The sequence below is a fragment of the Neophocaena asiaeorientalis genome, unplaced genomic scaffold (genome assembly GCF_003031525.2).
Source record: "Neophocaena asiaeorientalis asiaeorientalis breed wild unplaced genomic scaffold, Neophocaena_asiaeorientalis_V1.1 scaffold124, whole genome shotgun sequence".
Lineage (NCBI taxonomy): Eukaryota > Metazoa > Chordata > Mammalia > Artiodactyla > Phocoenidae > Neophocaena > Neophocaena asiaeorientalis.
Window position 1 is genome coordinate 13,426,148 of NW_020174135.1, and position 16,374 is coordinate 13,442,521.

General features: G+C 38.6%; 1 protein-coding gene across 1 annotated transcript in view; it reads right to left on the reverse strand.

Annotated features, from left to right (window-relative positions):
• The window catches only part of CDH20 (cadherin 20), a 60,508-nt gene that overhangs the window by 19,191 nt on the left and 24,943 nt on the right, over positions 1-16,374 (reverse strand). The window contains exon 6 of the mRNA XM_024754859.1: positions 10,798-11,051. Coding sequence (XP_024610627.1) covers positions 10,798-11,051 — 254 coding nt within the window. The remainder of the gene's footprint in view (positions 1-10,797; positions 11,052-16,374) is intronic.

Sequence of the window (16,374 nt, forward strand, 5' to 3'; positions counted from 1 at the left end):
ACAGACTCTAGGTCCATCCACCTCACTACAGATAACTCAATTTTGTTGCTTTCTATGGCTGAGTACTATTCCATTGTATATATGTATCACATCTTCTTTATCCATTCATCTGTCGATGGACACTTAGGTTGCTTCCATGTCCTGGTTATTGTAAATAGTGCTGCAGTGAACATTGTGGTACATGTCTCTTTTTGAATTATGGTTTTCTCAGGGTATATGCCCAGTAGTGGGATTAATGGGCCATACGGTAGTTCTATTTTTAGTTTTTAAGGAACCTCCATGCTGTGAGAGTGGCTATATCAATTTACATTCCCACCAACAGTGCAAGAGGGTTCCCTTTTCTCCACACCCTCTCCAGCATTTATTGTTTGTAGATTTTTTGATGCTGGCCATTCTGACTGGTGTGAGTTGATACCTCATTGTAATTTTGATTTGCATTTCTCTAATGATTAGTGATGTTGAGCATCCTTTCATGTGTTTGTTGGCAATCTGTATATCTTCTTTGGACAATTGTCTATTTAGGTGTTCTGCCCATTTTTGGATTGGGTTGTTTGTGTTTTTGATATTGAGCTGCATGAGCTGCTTGTATATTTTGGAGATTAATCCTTTGTCAGTTGCTTCATTTGCAAATATTTTCTCCCATTCAGAGGGTTGTCTTTTCATTTATGCTTTCCTTTGATGTGCAAAAGCTTTTAAGTTTCGTTAGGTCCCATTTGTTTATTTTTGTTTTTATTTCCATTTCTCTAGGAGGTGGGTCAAAAAGGATCTTGCTGTGATTTATGCCATAGAGTGTTCTGCCTTTGTTTTCCTCTAAAGAGTTTTATAGTATCTGGCCTTACATTTAGATCTTTAATCCATATTGAGTTTATTTTTGTGTATGGTGTTAGAGAGTGTTCTAATTTCATTCTTTTACATGTAGCTGTCCTGTTTTCCCAGCACCACTTATTGAAGAGGTTGTCTTTTCTCCATTGTATATTCTTGCATCCTTTATCAAAGATAAGGGGACCATATGTATGTGGGTTTATCTCTGGGCTTTCTATCCTGTTCCGTTGATCTATATTTCTGTTTTTGTGCCAGTGCCATACTGTCTTGATTACTGTAGCTTTGTAGTACAGTCTGAAGTCCAGGAGTCTGATTCCTCCAGCTCTGTTTTTCTTTCTCAAAATTGCTTTGGCTATTCGGGGTCTTCTGTGTTTCCATACAAATTGTGCAATTTTTTGTTCTAGTTCTGTGATAAATGCCATTGGTGGTTTGATAGGGATTGCATTGAATCTGTAGATTGCTTTGGGTAGTATAGTCGTTTTCACAATGTTGATTCTTCCAGTCCAAGAACATGGTATGTCTGTATCATCTTTACTTTCTTTCATCAGTGTCTTATACTTTCTGCATACAGGTCTTTTGTCTCCTTAGGTAGGTTTATTCCTAGGTATTTTATTCTTTTTGTTGCAGTGGTAAATGGGAAACACTCCCATTTCTCTTTCAGATTTTTCATCATTAGTGTATAGGAATGCAAGAGACTTTCTGTGCATTAATTTTGCATCCTGCTACTTTACCAAATTCATTGATTAGCTCTAGTAGTTTTCTGGTAGCATCTTTAGGGTTCTCTATGTATAGTATCATGTCATCTGCAAACAGTGACAGTTTTACTGCTTTTCCGATTTGGATTTTTCTTATTTCGTTTTCTTCTCTGATTGCTATGGCTAAAAATTCCAGAACTATGTTGAATAATCGTGATGGGAGGGGGCAACCTTGTCTTATTCCTGATCTTAGTGGAAATGGTTTCAGTTTTTCACCATTGAGAATGATGTAGGCGTGGGTTTGTCACATATGGCCTTTATTATGTTGAGGTAAGTTCCCTCTTTGCCTACTTTCTGGAGGGTTTTTATCATAAATGGGTGTTGAATTTTGTCGAAAGCTTTTTCTCCATCTATTGAGATGATCATATGGTTTTTATCCTTTAGTTTGTTAATATGGTGTATCACACTGACTGATTTGCATATACTGAAGAATCCTTGCATTCCTGGGATAAACCCCACTTGTTCATGTGTATGATCCTTTTAATGTGCTGTTGGATTCTGTTTGCTAGTATTTTGTTGAGGATTTTTGCATTTGTGTTCATCAGTAATATTGGCCTGTAGTTTTCCTTTTTTGTGACATCCTTGTCTGGTTTCAGTATCAGGTGATGGTGGCCTCGTAGAATGAGTTTGGGAGTGTTCCTCCCTCTGCTATGTTTTGGAAGAGTTTGGGAAAGATAGGTGTTAGCTCTTCTCTAAATGTTTGATAGAATTTGCCTGTGAAGCCATCTGGTTCTGGGCTTTTGTTGGAAGATTTTTAATCACAGTTTCTATTTCAGTGCTTGTGATTGGTCTGTTTATATTTTCTATTTCTTCCTGGTTCAGTCTCAGACGGTTGTACTTTTCTAAGAATTTGTCCTTTTCTTCTAGGTTGTCCATTTTATTGTCATATAGTTGCTTGTAGAAATCTCTCATGTTTCTTTGTATTTCTGCAGTGTCAGTTGTTACTTCTTCTGTTTCATTCTGTTGATTTGAGTCTTTTCCCTTTTTCCTTGATGAGTCTGGCTAACGGTTTATCAATTTTGTTTATCTTCTCAAAGAACCAGCTTTTAGTTTTATTGTTCTTTGCTATCATTTCCTCCATTTCCTTTTCATTTATTTCTGATCTGATCTTTATGGTTTCTTTCCTTCTGCTAACTTTGGGTTTTTTTTGTTCTTCTTTCTCCAGTTGCTTTAGGTGTCAGTTTAGGTTGTTTATTTGAGTTTTTTCTTGTTTCTTGAGATAGGATTGTATTGCTATGAACTTCCATCTTAGAACTTCTTTTTCTGCCTCCCATAGGTTTTGGGTCATCGTGTTTTCATGGTCATTTGTTTCTAGGTATTTTTTGATTTCCTCTTTGATTTCTTCAGTGATCTCTTGGTTATTCAGTAGTGTACTGTTTAGCCTCCAGTGTGTTTGCATGTTTTACACTTTTTTTCCTGTAATTGATATCTCCTCTTCTAGCGTTGTGGTAAGAAAAGATACTTGATATGATTTCAATTTTCTTAAATTTACCAAGGCTTGATTTGTGAACCAAGATATGATCTACCCTGGAGAACATCCCATGAGTACTTGAGAAGAAAGTGTATTCTGTTGTTTTTGGATGAAATGTCCTATAAATATCAATTAAATCCATCTTGTTTAATGTATCATTTAAAGCTTATGTTTCCTTATTTATTTTCATTTTGGATGATCTGTCCGTTGGTGAAAGTGGGGTGTTAAAATCCTGTACTATGACTGTATTACTGTCAATTTCCCCTTTTATGGCTGGTACCATTTGCCTTATGTATTGAGGTGCTCCTATGTAGGGTGCATAAATATTTACAATTGTTATATCTTCCTCTTGGATTGATCCCTTGATCATTATGTGATGTCCTGCTTTGTCTCTTGTAACAAACAATTTTTATTTTAAAGACTCTTTTGTCTGATATGAGAATTGCTACTCCAGCTTTCTTTTTATTTCCATTTGCATGGGATATCTTTTTCTAACTCCTCACTTTCAGTCTGTATGTGTCCCTGGCTCTGAAGTGGGTCTCTTGTAGACAGCATATATACGGGTCTTGTTTTTGTATCCATTCATCCAGTCTGTGTCTTTTGGTTGGAGCATTTAATCCATTTACATCAAGGTAATTATCGATATGTATGTTCCTATTACCATTTTCTTAATTCTTAATTGTAGGTCTTTTCCTTCTCTTGTGTTTCCTGCCTAGAGAAGTTCCTTTAGCATTTGTTGTAAAGCTGGTTTGGTGGCGCAGAATTCTCTTAGCTTTTGCTTGTCTGTAAAGCTTTTAATTTCTCCATCAAATCTGAATGAGATCCTTGCTGGGTAGAGTAATCTTGGTTGTAGGTTCTTCCCTTTCATCACTTTAAATATGTCCTGCCACTCCATTCTGGCTCGTAGAGTTTCTGCTGGAAGATCAGCTGTTAACCTCATGGGGATTCTTTTGTATGTTATTTGTTGCTTTTCCCTTGCTGCTTTTAATATTTTTTCTTTGTATTTAATTTTTGATAGTTTGATTAATATGTGTCTTGGCGTGGTTCTCCTTGGATTTATCCTGTATGGGATTCTCTGTGCTTCTTGGACTTGATTGACTATTTCCTTTCCCATCTTAGGGAAATTTTCAACTATAATCTCTTCAAATATTTTCTCAGTCCCTTTCTTTTTCTCTTTTTCTTCTGGGATCCCTATAATTCGAATGTTGGTGTGTTTAATGTTGTCCCAGAGGTCTCTGAGACTGTCCTCAATTCTTTTCATTCTTTTTTCTTTATTCTGCTCTGCAATAGTTATTTCCACTATTTTATCTTCAGTTCACTTATCTGTTCTTCTGCCTCAGTTATTCTGCTATTGATTCCTTCTGGAGAGTTTTAAATTTCATTTATTGTGTCATTCATCATTGTGTGTTTGCTCTGTAGTTCTTCTAGGTCCTTGTTAAACATTTCTTTTATATTGTCCATTCTGTTTCCACAATTTTGGATTACCTTTACTGTCATTACTCTGAATTCTTTTTCAGGTATACTGCCTATTTCCTCTTCATTTATTTGGTCTGGTGAGTTTTTACTTTGCTCCTTCATCTGCTATGTATTTCTCTGCCTTCTCGTTTTGCTTAACTTACTGTGTTTGGGGTCTACAGGTTTGTAGTTCCCGTTTTTTTGGTGTCTGCCCCCATTGGGTCAGGTTGGTTCAGTGGTTGTGTAGGCTTCCTGGTGGAGGGGACTGGTGCCTGTGTTCTGGTGGATGAGGCTGGGTCTTGTCTTTCTGGTCGGCAGGACCGTGTCCAGTGGTGTGTTTTGGGGTGTCTGTGAACTTACTATGATTTTAGACAGCCTCTGTGCTAATGGGTGGGGTTGTGTTCTTGTCTTGCTAGTTTGGCATAGGGTATCCAGCACTGGAGCTTGCTGGTTGTGGAGTGGAGCTGGGTCTTAGCATTGAGACGGAGGTCTCTGGGAGAGCTCTCGCCATCGCTGATTGATATTACATGGGGCTGGATGGTTTCTGGTGGCCCAGTATCCTGAACTCGGTTCTCCCACCTCCGAGGCTCAGGCCTGACACCTGGCCAGAGCACCAGGACCCTGTCAGCCACACAGCCAGGTATGTGCAGAGTTTCTTGCCTTTTGGGAAGTCTGAGGTCTTCTGTCAGTGTTCAGTAGGTGTTCTGTAGAAGTTTTTCCACATGTAGATGTATTTTGATGTATTTGTGGGGAGGAAGGTGATCTCCATGTCTTACCCTCAGCCATCTTGAAGGTCCTCTTGGGTTTAAACTTGTAATCACATAAATTTGTTAGATCTCAGAGGGGAGTCACTGCATGCCATGCAGGGCCACAGAGGAAGGTCCAGGTTTTGGTTGGGTGGCAAAGACAGGAGCAAGAGGAAACTCTAGGCCAGAGTCTTTAATGGGGTTTCTGAACTTGAGTTTACTGGTAAATAGCAGAGAAACTGCAATTCTAGAAGGCACAATGTTGCAAGTTACAGGCCAGTCTGTGGAGAGTTCAGGATGGGCTGTATTTATCTATAGCTTCTTTTTAAATTCTACAGGATCTCTAGGATGTAGGTATTATCTCACCTAACAGGAAACTAGGACTTAGAGAAGTTAAGTCACTTTCATACAGTTACACAGCTAATAATTTGCAGCTAACAGTAAGATTTGAAACATACATGTATTTATATATAAACTATTGTATATATAATATACAGTAAATTATATATAAATGATTCTGTTTCTTATATATTATATATATATAAGCTATTGTAACATATTGGGTTCTAAATTCCATTTAAAGTTGCCAGTGGTTGCAAACAAACCTATTTTCAAAACAGAAATAGAGTCACAGATGTAGAAAACAACGGTTGCAAACAAACCTATTTTCAAAGCAGAAATAGAGTCACAGATGTAGAAAACAAACTTACAGTTATCAAGGACGAAGCGAGGGGGGAGGGAGGGATACATTGGGAGATTGGGATTGACATATACACACTACTATATATAAAATAGATAACTAATAAGAACCTACTCTATAGCACAGGGAACTCTATGCAATACTCTTTAATGACCTATATGGGAATAGAATCTAAAAGAGTGGATATATGTATATGTATAACTGATTCATTTTGCTGTAAACCTGAAACTAACACAACATTGTAAATCAACTATAATCCAGTAAAAATTAATTTTAAAAAAGTTGCCAGCGGAATTCCCTGGTGGTCCAGTGGTTAGGACTCTGGGCTTTCACTGCCGAGGGCCCAGGTTCAATCCCTGATCAGGGAACTAAGATCCCACAAGCTGCGCAGCATGGCCAAAAAAAAAGAGTTGCCAGCAATTGCAGTCTCTATCTTAAAGTTGTTGAAACTGGGAAATGCTGCCCATTTGATGGGAGTAAGTAGTTTCTTTACTTTAGTGCATTGTTTTTCAATCTGAAATAAATATGGTGGGTTGTGACTAGTGTAGAAAGAACATGTATATGTATGCCAGACTGTATTCCAGTAAGGGTAAATATTGATGGTAAAATTTTTGTTTCGATATAAATAAATAAATAAACACACACACACACACACACACACACACACACACACAGAGTATATACCAGTATATGTATTATTTGGTAAAGTATTTTGTTTTGAGTATTTATTTTTTCCTGGAGAGATTCAGGATGACTGTTCAGAGAATTAGGAATTAAAGGGAAAGTTTACCACTAAAGGCTGGAGAAGTTGGAAACATTTCAGTTCTAACTCTCCAAGTGTTGGGAAATTTAAATAAGTAAAGTAATGCTTCTCTCTGCTTCTGACCCTGTTACTGTAGCCAGGCACTGCTCTAAACATCTTACCTGTATTGACTCATATAACACCCACAATAAACCTATGAGGTAGGTACTATTTATCATCCCCATTTTACAGGTGAGAAACTGGAGCATGGAAAGGTTAAGACATTTGCCCAAGGTTGCATGGCTGGGAATCAAACCTAGGCATATGGAATGTATGAGATTGCTTAAGGAAACAAAGCCTTAACTCTTTTTTGAAGATAGATTAAGCCATGATAGCCGACAGTTGACTATTTAATAAAGAATAAACACATGCCTACAAAGTTAATTTAAAATTAACTGGAGCGTTTTTTTTTTTTTTAGGTATAATTAGTGATTTAGTTTTAAAGGTTACTGGCTATTTTAAGATTTGAATTTATCTTAGAAAAAAAATACTGGTTGGCTCCTGACAGTCTTTTCTTTCAGCTCCCCAAGCAGGAGAAAAGCCAGCCATTCAGCCCACAGAGCTGTAACCCTGATGGCAGCTCTCCAAGTTGTAGGCATAATGCTGAGGGGAGAGGCAGCCTATGATGAACCAGCTTCCTGCATTCAAACCTACAAGGCCATAGCAAATGTCACAGATGGCAGGGGAGATGGAATGATGGAAATAACTGACAGAACCCATGACAGTACTGCCGCTGACACACAGAGAGGAAATGCTGCAGGCCTGCCTCAGAGAAGCCTCCCTCAAGTGGAATTCCTCTTCCATTTCCCAAGCGGGGCCTGAATTGAGGCAATGATAGCATTCATTACTCTGAATGGGACGCTGGGCCAATTTTCAGGACTCAAGAGAACAAATTTAAAGGCATAGATACAGATAGAAAATGAGGAAATTGGGACACACTAGTGAATTATGTAGGTGGTTTGCCTTTCTCTAATCATAATATTCTGTATGTATAGGCATAACATACGCATACAAAACTGCCTTCAGCCAACAATAGCTGGTGTTTGTTGAGCTCCCTGCTTGTTTACTTGGCTGAGGACATTCTCTGAATTTAGGAGTGATTTTGGAGGTAGGGTGTCATGGACAGGCTCCCTAAATCCATACACACTCTCGGAAGGCACAGGGGGACAGGCTGTTTCCATATGAGCAGGAGCCTATTTCAGTTGCCTAATGGTTCCGTTTCCTGCTTGCTAGAAATTCCTTGAGCATTTATTAAAAATTTAGGTGATCCAAACATTGTAATTTTCATGTACATATAACTAAATCTGGAGACTTAGTTTTGGGCTTTGCTAATAAATGATGACCAGCTTATATGCCTGAACACACCATAAACTTTCTAGAAATGAGATTATAAAAGTCCTGATAATCTTTTTAAAAAGTTCAGTGACCTTTTATCCATAGCATTTGAACCTCAGGTGGTATGTTGTTTTTTGGGTGATTTAATATGAATTTTCTTTTTAGGAATGTGAACCTCATTTATTTGTAACAAAAATGCACAAGATAGACAAGTGGCATATGGCATATTCAAATTATTTTTAAAAGAAAATAACTTTTATAGTATAAATAAGGAGAAAACAAGCAATTTGGTGAAAGATAATGTAGGAAAGTACTTTCCAAATGGGTTTATTAAGTAATAGCCAGAGATTTGACTTCTAGTTGCTTTTCCTTCTCAGAATCCAGGACCCCTGGTGTTCTGCTTGGCTCCAGAGACCATTCTTTGTTCCTGTGGGACAGTACAAAGGGTCAGAGACTCTATCTCACAATATGAATTCTGTTCCTTCTTTCCAGCCGAAATGCAGAGGGACGATTATCTCTAGTTATGATAAGTGGAATTCTGCTTTATCCCCTGTGCCTGAACGCTTATCGTGTTACCTCCAGGCCTGTGGCTGTTGCCTTGTTCTTGCCAGTTTCTCTTTCAAGACCTAGAATCCTGCCCTAGAATAAGCCCAGTGGACCCTGCTCTATGCCTCCCGCCTATTCACTCTTGGATTCCTCCTGACTGGGATGTATTGGACTACACAGGCACCCTAATTCTAGACCTCCCTAATGTTAATTGCATCAGTGCCATGCCAGCCAACTGACAGTTTTCAGTGGCTTATCATCTGAAGCAGCATTTTCGGTTAGCCAGACAGGATTCCCTCATTTTGTATCCTCATTTTGCTCCATGCCAGCAGTGGATCTAGGCCTTCTGGTGTTTCTCCTTCCTTCCTAGATATGTGTTGAGATAACGACTTCAGTCCTGAATAGTGCACATTCGCTCTAGGTGTGTGTGTGTGTGTGTGTGTGTGTGTGTGTGTGTGTGTGTGAATTTCCTTGTTTCTTGTCATTTAGTAGTGTGACTCCTGACAAAATCATTTTTCCAGTGCTTACCATGTAGGAGTCCAGAATCAGAATCTGGAAAGAAGATGTGGAAGCATCCACTGGATATTCTCATTTACTCTTTTAGAAATGAGATCTGATTTTTTTCAAACTGTGCTTGTTTTATTTCAAACACTTTCCCTCCATAAAGTTTTATTGTCTAGAGTTTTTTCCCACAGTAGTGTCTCTGATATGAATAGATTAATCAGAAGATAGATATATTTTCTTGGCTTCTGATATAACTATAATATTTATATTACAAATATAAATTTATAATAGAATTGGTTTCATTTGTGTTGTTGTTTTGGGGATAATATTCCACTAACTTCTATTATACATTTAGAAAGCTTAAGGTTGAAATATCACTTCTATCACTTCTTCTTCTATAAATATCACTTCTATATTCTATAAATATCACTTCTATAAAGCTTAAGGTTGAAATATCACTTCTATGAAATATCACTTCTACAGCTCATAAAGATTAGTTTTCTTCTAAAAATCAAATATCAGAATTCAAGCAAAATAATTTTAGCCATTTTAATGCCTGAAAATGTAAAAAGTTTGCTAATTGGTTAGAGGAAGCAGATTTCCCCCAGTATAGTTAAACTCAGGAGAGACCCATCTTTATTAGACTGCAAATGCGCATTTTCATTAAATACAAAATGGCACCAGGTGAGGAAAGTAACCGGCTGACAGAAAAGGCCTTTGATGAATCAGGGTGTGTTTAAAATGTGCTATCTGCACTAAAGCCCTAGATCCATTTGTGTAGCTTTCAACAATTAATGTGACAGATGGCCTCAAACAGCCTTGGAATCCTGATCTTTTGTGTCAAGCTTCAGAGGCTTGGCAGTTGCTCTGGAAGGTTGAAGTGTCAATCTGTCCACCAGCGGTTTGCACTTTGGTTCTATAGTCAACAGGAGATGGCCATGGCTATAAGAGCAGCTCTCTACCCCTCCTGAGGGTGAAGCATCTAGGTTGGAATCTTGATGTTCAAAACATACTTTGGAGAGGTTGTTATGTGGGCTTGCAATAGAAAGCCAGTCTACATGGCATCAAAGCTGTTGACAACAGTAGTAGTTTCTGTGTCTGTTCTTTGTATAGTATATGGAAATATGTGTTTATATATGTGTTTTCCATTTTTTAAAGTAAAAAAGTCAAAGGTTCATAAAAATTAAAAGAAAGTACAGTAATCACCTTTATATTCACCACTAAGATTCAACGACTTTTAATGTTTTGACATCTATGTATCTGTCTATTTGGCAATATCTGGGGACTTTTTAGATTGTTACCACTCAGGGGGTGCTACTAGCATTTTGTAGGTAGAGGCTAGAGATGCTGCTAAACATTGTACAATACATTGAACAGGCAGCCCCCTCAACAAAGAATTATCCACCCCCAAATGTCAATAAGGCCACAATTGAGAACTGAGAGGTGTGTGTATGTGTGTTGCTGAACCAGCTGACAGTGAGTTGTAGACATAATGGCACTTCATTTCTAAATAACATGAAAAGTCCATGTTGTTTAAGAAAAAAGAATTTAAAGAAATAGGAAAGTGTCCAGAGGTGGAAGAAGCAGAGAAAAAGTGCTAGAAAATTAGATATTAGGGAAGATTCCAGGATATAAGGATAAGGTGAAATGTGTAGAAAAACCTGATTGAGTTGTTGGTCACATCTGGATCCTTGGCAGAAATGATCTGTATGGTTGTTCCAATTGCCACATCTTCAGGTACCTCCACAAAATAAGAGCCAGGTTCAAACACAGGGGGCTCATCCACATCTTCCACACTGATGTGCACTGTGGTTGTGTCCTGAAATGGGCCTAGGTTCAGAAAACGCATCTCTAGGTGAGGATTGGCTCCCTCCACTTTTAAGGTGTAGCTTTTCTTGGTTTCAAAACTCAGGGGCTGAAAGTAATGACAGGAAAATAGATTAGTTAGGAGCATATACGTCAGGGTTCTAAAGGATGGATGATACTGCTGGCTAGTGGGTAGATTCTCAAATGTATTAAAATGGTGGAAAAGAGGCAAGAGGAAAAATAAGGGAATTTTTTCTTTTGTTCCATGGTTCTCGGAACGCGGGCCTCTCACTGTTGTGGCCTCTCCCGTTGCGGAGCACAGGCTCCGGACGCGCAGGCTCAGCAGCCATGGCTCACGGGCCCAGCTGCTCCACGGCATGTGGGATCTTCCCGGACCGGGGCACGAACCCGTGTCCCCTGCATCGGCAGGTGGACTCTCAACCACTGCATCACCAGGGAAGCCCTGTTCCATGGTTCTTGGTCTTAATGTCACTTTCAACAATTTGGGTAAAGAAAGTAAGGAGGATGCTAAAGGAAGCCATTTTGCTGATGAAGAAAGCCACTGAACCCTGGGCAGGGCTGACTTAACTTGTCTACTCTTTAATCAGCATGGTCATCTTTAGAAATGCTTGTTCATTTGAAAAGGTGTCATGATAATTAAGAGAGAGTTTGAGTTCTGTTTCAGCATATCCATACAACTGAGGCCTAGGCTTTTCTGTTTTCTTTGAAAAAACCCAGTTCTTGAGTACAAAGGCAATAGTGATTTTATTCCAATAAACTATCAATAAACACCTCACAAGGGTTCTCAAAGCACTGTGTCAGATCAATATTTGTGTGTTTAGTTTATCATAGACAATCTTTTTTAAAAACCTAATCCAATACCTCATTTTACAATGAAAGAAACTGAGACTCAGCAAGCTAGCAGACTGGCCTAAGCTGATGTGGTTACGCTGTGTCAGAGTAGAAATGCTGCTCTTGATCTGTAAATTCCTCATTCAGGGCTCACCCCCAAAAGTTTAACTTTGTCTAATAAAACCCCATGTCATAAAATATAACTTTTTTGGTGTTTCCTTTTTTGGATCTATCTCTACCTTCAGAATGTTTTATGTCAAAATAAATATAGCACTTTAGGGCAGAAAGTGGACTTGAATGCCATCTCAAGAATAATCCATTTGTGTTTCTTTTTTTTAACTGACAAAAATGTATAAAAGTTTAAAGCAACACTTACCTCAAAATATCATTAATAATTTAAAAAATGATGGAAACTCAATTCTATAATTACAGAGGATAGTGAAGCAGTTACTAAAGCTTAAAAGTCACATGTCAACTTGGTGATGACAAGTTTTTCTAGCTAAACATTTCATTCATTTGTCCCTTTTTCATAAAATGTGCTGAATGTCAGCACATTTCATGTTAGATAGAGGCATGTGTCTAAGCAACTGGTTTGGTTTTGAGAAACAAACAGCAGTAGGAATTGCTTTAACTGAATTTGTTATTTTCAAATTCTAACAAAAAGTTGTTCGTTTGTTTTGTTGCTGTTGTTGGTTTACCACTGGTCCTGTATTTACTTAGCACCATACTTTGTACTCTTCGTTTCATGGAGTCCATCGTTCCCGTTTGAACGAAGTGGCCATTTCCACCAGCCGCCCTGTGTCCGTAGTTCTTAGTCAAAAGGCAGGGTTTTCATAAACAGGGAAATCTGCCACTCAGGTTTCAATAAATTTGAAGGAATAGGTTTACCAGTTTATTTTATTTATACTACTCTTTTAAGTCTAGACATTTATCTTTCCTGGTAAATTACACTGTATTCTTTTAGAATTCTTTCCTTATGTAGAAGTAACCCAGAGTGGACACTGCTTGTTTATGTTAGGTTTGAGCTAGGCAAAATATGTTGTTCCTTTAATTTTAAGTCATTTTTCTAATTTGGTATGAATTTTGTAAAAATTAAGATGTAACTTACATACATTAAAATTCATCTTTTTTAGTGTAAATTTTTGTAGGTTTTGACAAATGTATACAATTATGTATGTGTCTCCTATGATAATTAAGATATAGAACAGTTCCATCACCCCATTATGCCCTGATCAGTACCTCTTTGTGGTCAGGTCCCACCCCCCTGGCACCCATTGATCTATTTTGTGTCCCTTTTACAAGAATGTCATATAAATGCAGTCATTCAGTAGGTAGTCTTTTGAGTCTGGTTTCTTTCACTTAACATATGCATTTGAGATTCATTCATGTCATTGTGAATGTGGAGTTTGTCCCTTTTATTGTCAAGTAGTATTCCATTGTATGGATGTACCACAGTTTGTTTATCCATCCTCCACTGAAGGTACATTTGAGTTGTTTCCAATTTCTGATGGTTATGAATAAAGCTACTATGAACATTTGTATACAGGTTTTTGTGGGAACATAGGTTTTCATTTCACTTGGGTAAATACCTAGGAGTGGGATCATAGGATTATTTGGTAAGCATATTTTAAATGTTATAAGAAACTTCCAAACCAGTTTTCAAAGTGGCTGTACCATTTTGCATTCCCACCAGGAATGTATGAGAGTTCTGGTTGCTCCACATCCTAGTCATTATTTGGTTTTGTCAGTTTTTCTGGTTTTAGCATCCTACTGGGTGTGAAATGGTTTCTCATTGTGGTTTTGATTTGCATTTCCCTAATGCCTAATGATGTTGAGCATCTTTATATCTTCTTAAAGAGTTCTTTATATATTTTATATTAAAGTCTTTTATCAGACAGGTGATTTGCAAATATTTTCTCCCAATCTGTGATTTATTTTTTTACTCTTTTATCAGTGAAGAAAAGAAACTCTTAAAGTCTCATTTATCACATTTTATTTTGTAGATTGGGATTTTGGTGTCATATCTAAAAAAATTACCTAATCAGGGTCACAAAGACTTTCTTCTCTGTTTTCTTCTAGAAATTTTATAGTTTTAGTTTTTCACATTTAGGTAAATCATCTATTTTGGGTTTATTTTTGTAGCTATGAATCAAGGTTCTTCATTATTTTTTTGTGTGTATACAGACGTACAATTTTTCTAGCACTGTTGAAAGACTAGAGTGAGTTTTTAATTATTGTTAAAAGTTCTTTTTAAATAAGTTACTCAGTGATTTTTATATTATTTAAGATTATTGTCTCCCTTAAATAATTTTATTATTTAAAATTTAAAGAAAACATTGCCTTAAATACCCTAAACTTTAAATTGCCCATAATTGATATGAGTTCGACATTTCTGTCTAGAAAAGTTTTTGTACTTGTTTTTACATATTTAAATAGTAAATCAAAGAGTAGTAATGTCTGAGAACCCAAGTTAAATTCAAGAAATTTCCTAGAGTTGGAGCACGTAAAAATGAAGTTATTATATCCTTGAAAATTGAGTAATGAAGATTATGTTACAAAATAGTAATGCAGTTCCCCTAAGCAGCATTAATCATTCCCTCTTCTTTTCCCATAGCACTTTGTCTTACTTCCGTTATGGCTCTTCTTATTTTGTATTATAAATATTTCTTTCTGTGTTGGTTGCCTTCATGATACTAAAGGGCAAAGATTATGATTTAGTCAGATTTTTAGTCCCTAGTCCCTAGGGAGGGCCTAAAACCCAAAAATGTTGTTACATTGAGTAGTGCAAAAGTTTTTCAGTGTATTAACATGTACTGATACTAGTTGAGTGATGATATATACAGACTTTACATTGCCATATTTCAATGATTTAAAGATACACATTTTTTTGTATTTTGACATTTTGGAAATAGGGTTGCTTCTCCAATTGATAGCATCTTATAATTGCTGCAGGCCCAACGAGAGGTAGGATGTAGTTGTCACCATTTGTGCTAGCCAAACCTGGTCAAAGTCATTCATGTACTTCGGTTGTGTTCTGCACTTGTTGGTAATACATGTGTTGAACTTTACTGCCTTCTAAAATGTCTTCAGAAAGATTGTATTATGATTCAACATTGAAACAAAAGTTGCTGTGTAGGTAAAATGGTATGGAAACAATAGCAGGGAATAAATCTGATATTAGTGAAACAAATATGTCTGTGTCTGCAAGGGCTTTTCCAGTAACTACAAACAAAGGAATGAGAAAGCATTGTATCATTCAAATTAGCAGGAGGTTTTTGTGTGTGTGTGTGTGTGTGTGTGTGTGTGTGTGTGTGTGTGTGTGTTTTAAGTGATATATAAAACAGTGATGAGGGATGTGTGAGGGAGGACCTTCAAGATGGCAGAGGAGTAAGACGTGGAGATCACTTTCCTCCCCACAAATACATCAAAAATATATCTACATGTGGAACAACTCCTACAGAACACCTGCTGAATGCTGGCAGAAAACCTCAGACTTCCCAAAAGGCAAGAAACTCCCCATGTACCTTGGTAGGGCAAAAGAAGAAAGGAAAAACAGAGACCAAAGAATAGGGATGGGACCTGCACATCGGGGAGGGAGCTGTGAAGGAGGAAAAGTCTGCACACACTAGGAAGCTCCTTCACTGGCGGAGATGGGGGGTGGGCGTGGAGGGAAGCTTTGGAGCCACGGAGGAGAGTGCAGCAACAGGGGTGCAGAGAGCAAAGCGGAGAGATTCCTGCACAGAGGATCAATGCTGACCAACACTCACCAGCCTGAGAGGCTTGTCTCCTCACCTGCCAGGGCGGGTGGGGGCTGGGAGCTGAGGCTCAGGCTTCAGAGGTCAGATCCCAGGGACAGGACTGGGGTTGGCTGCATGAATACAGCCTGAAGGGGGCTAGTGCACCACAGCTAGCCGGGAGGAGTCTGGGAAAAAGTCTGGACCTGCTGAAGAGGCAAGAGACCATTGTTTTGGGGTACGTGAGGAGAGGGGATTCAGAGCACCGCCTAAATGAGCTCCAGAGATGGGTGCGAGCCACGGCTATCAGCTTGGACCCCAGAGATGGGCATGGAATGCTAGGGCTGCTGCTGCAGCCACCAAGAATCCTGTGTGCAAGCACAGGTCACTCTCCACACCTCCCCTCCTGGGAGCCTGTGCAGCCCGCCACTGCCAGGGTCCCGTGATCCAGGGACAACTTCCCCACGAGAACACATGGTGTTCCTCAGGCTGTTGCAACATTTTGGCTTCTGCCACCGCAGGCTCGCCCCGCATTCCATACCTCTCCCTCCCCCTGGCCTGAGTGAGCCAGAGCCCCTGAATCAGCTACTCCTTTAACTCCCTCCTGTCTGGGTGAAGAACAGATGCCAGAGGGTGACCTACGTGCAGAGGTGGTGCCAAATCCAAAGTTGAACCCCAGGAGCTGTGGGAACAAAGATGAGAAAGGGAAATCTCTCTGTGCAGCCTCACGAGCCGCGCATTAAACCTCCACAGTCAACTTGATGTACCTGCATCTGTGGAATATCTGAATAGACAACGAATCCTCCCAAAACTGAGGCGGTGGACTTTGGGAGCAACTGTAGACTT